Raw genomic sequence first — 2,779 nt, 5'->3', positions numbered from 1 at the left:
AAATTGGGTTTTGAGACAGGGCCTTATGATGTACCCTGGATGGTCTTGGAACTCAGTAGGTAGGCCAGGTTAGCCTGGAGCTCAGAGGTCCTCCTACCTCAGTCGCAGGAGTGCTGAGATTAAGAGCATGGGACACCAAGCTGGGCAACAGCTTCCCTCCTCCTCCTCATCCACCCTTCTAGGAAGTGAGGGCAAGTCTAGGGATGGGCTGGGCCTCAGGAGTTTCTGCCCTGTCTACTTCCCTAAGGAGAGACTGCACTGGCTTCCTTGTTCCACATGTGGGCTCTCCCACGTGTGTTCCTGTGCTGAAGCTTCCTGGGCAGGTTAGGAGTTGAGTGACTGTCGGGTGAGACAATGTGAGTGACCAAGAGAAGAGAGGACTCTGTACAAGGAGCCTGGGCTCTGCCTCGGGATTCTAGGATTCATCAAAATGGTGTCAGTGGATTAGTGGATGGGCCGTGCTGTGGTGCGTCCCCCAGAGGCAAGAGGGAGAGAGACCAAGAACACTGCGGGCTTCTGCAGCCCTTTCAGATTAGAGACTAGCCTAGGCTAAGTTGCCTCAGTCTTAAGAAACTCGACTCCCTGGAGCTCCCTAGACCTCTGGCCCCAGGTTAGTGCCTGGCCCCGCCCCTTTGCTCTTGGAAGTGTCCATTCCTCTTCCAGGACAGCCACGGTGTGTCTACCTCATTCCATATGGGGCCATTTCCTTCTTCCACACGCGTTCTTTTCTTCATATCTGCAAAGATACCAAGGGGCTGGGATGAGTTGGGGGAAATATTTCGGTGTCTAAGTCAAGAGAGGTGGGGTGAGTACCCTGGAAGCCACGTCAGCTGTAACAGCTGTAGCATCTGTGCATTCTTTTCAGGTAGTTCAACTTTATCACCCTGTGTGATAGATAACTCTATTGTTTCTTTTTTCATTAATTAACTAATTAATTAACTTTTCATCTTGATTGCAGCCCCCTCCTCTCCTCCCAGTCCCACCCTCATAAACCACTTTCCCCATTAAGCCCCTTTCCCCACTACCCCCTCCCCTTCTCCTCAGAAAAGGGGACGCCTCCCTTGGGTACCACCTGCCCTGGCACATCAAGTTGCAGCAGGACTATGTGCATCCTTCCCCACTGAGGCCAGATAAGGCAGCCCAGTTCGGGGAAGGGAATCCAAAGGCAGGCAGCTGAGTCAGAGAGAGCCCCCCCCACTTCAATTGTTAGGGGACCCACATGAAGATGAAGCAGCATATCTGCCACAAAACCTTCTACCCAAAAATGTGTCCTTCCTACAAGATGTGCAGGGATAACGGTGGAGCAGAGATTGAGGGAATGTCCTACCAATGCCTGGCCTAACTTGAGACCTGTGCCATGGGAGAGAGACAACCCCTGACACTATTAATGCTACTCTGCTACGCTTGCCTATAGGAGCCCAGCACAACTGTCTTCTGAGGGGCTTCATCCAGAAGCTGATCGAAACAGACACAGAGACCTACAGTCAAGCGTTAGGAGGAGCTTGGGGAATGTTGTAGAAGAGTTGGGGAAGGATTGAGGGAGTGAACAGGTCAAGGACACCACAAGAGAACCTACAGAGTCAAGTAACCTGGGCCCATGTGGCTCACAGAGACTGAACCAACCAAGCAACCAGAGAGCACGCGTGGACTGGACCAAGGCCACCTACACATACATAGCAGGCAACTCTATTTTCATTTCCCTTTCTTTCCTAGGACATAGTACCCTGAGTCTCAAAGCCATGTGGGGCTGTGATTCCTTCTGGCCAATGGAGTGTAGGAGTGATACTTGCTTTACTCCATGAGCCATCTCACCTGCCCTTAAATAGTTTTGACTCCGAGTTCCCAGACGCAGGGTCCACAGATGCGGAGGGGCCAGCAGCACTGCCTTTGTTTCAGTGAGCTTGATTTTTTCACTCCCAAGATGCTAGGGGCTTAGTAAAAGGTTTTGAAACCCACAGTCTACACAGGACATCATTCATGTAGTGGAATTGACCTTTGGATGCCTCACAGGTAACCTTTTGGAACTGGGTTCTCACCTCTGAAGTAGACAGTTACGCAAGCTTTGGGTGTGGGGCTGAGTGGAGGGTTAATCGAAGCGGACTCCACAACAACCCTCAGCATCTTGGACACTTGTCCCCTCTCCTCCTTCCCTGCAAAGGGCCACCTCTTGCTGCTTGGAGCTCCTCCGTCCCAGGTTCACAGGGTGAGTGGAGCTTAGCAACAGGAGGAGCATCACAGAGATAAGAGGTTCTTTGTTCCAAAGAGAATCTCCCAGAGGTGAAGGATGTGTGACAGAGTGCAGATAAGACAGTGGCCTGAGGCCCACACAGACCTCCCTGCTTTGAGGACTCCTCCTTCCTTTTTTTCTGTTGCTGACCTTTTGTATTCAAAGTCAGGCATGGATTTCGCTTCTGTCTAGAATGAATTTATTGGCAAAGTCATGCAATTTGGATGAGGAAATACAAGAAGTCAGACCATCAAAATCTATATACAGGAAAATCAATGATGCCTCACGGGAGGGCTTTCTTTTCTTTTTAAGATTTATTTATTTTATGTATGTGAGTACACTGTGGCTGTATCCAGACACACCAGAAGAGGGTGTCAGATCTCATTACAGATGGTTGTGAGCCACCATGTGGTTGGTGGGGAATTGAACTCAGGACCTCTGGAAGAGCAGTCAGTGCTCTTAACCCCTGAGCCATCTCTTGCCCAAGGGGAGGTCTTTTTAATGGAAAAGTAAAACATTTGGCCTCTTTTTTCCTGTTTTTTTTTTTTTTTT

The 2,779-nt window shown here is 50.0% G+C and overlaps 1 protein-coding gene across 1 annotated transcript in view; it reads right to left on the bottom strand.

Annotated features, from left to right (window-relative positions):
* The window catches only part of Fer1l5 (fer-1 like family member 5), a 46,558-nt gene extending 44,437 nt beyond the window's left edge, over window positions 1-2,121 (bottom strand). The window contains exons 1-2 of the mRNA XM_021197609.1: window positions 2,037-2,121; window positions 684-736 (exon numbers count right to left, since the gene is read on the bottom strand). Of these exons, the coding sequence (XP_021053268.1) occupies window positions 684-736; window positions 2,037-2,121 (138 nt within the window). The remainder of the gene's footprint in view (window positions 1-683; window positions 737-2,036) is intronic.
* Window positions 2,122-2,779: the final 658 nt, after the last annotated feature.

This window comes from Mus pahari, chromosome 5 (assembly GCF_900095145.1).
Source record: "Mus pahari chromosome 5, PAHARI_EIJ_v1.1, whole genome shotgun sequence".
Taxonomy (NCBI): Eukaryota; Metazoa; Chordata; class Mammalia; order Rodentia; family Muridae; genus Mus; species Mus pahari.
This window is presented reverse-complemented; position numbering and strand designations above follow the sequence as displayed.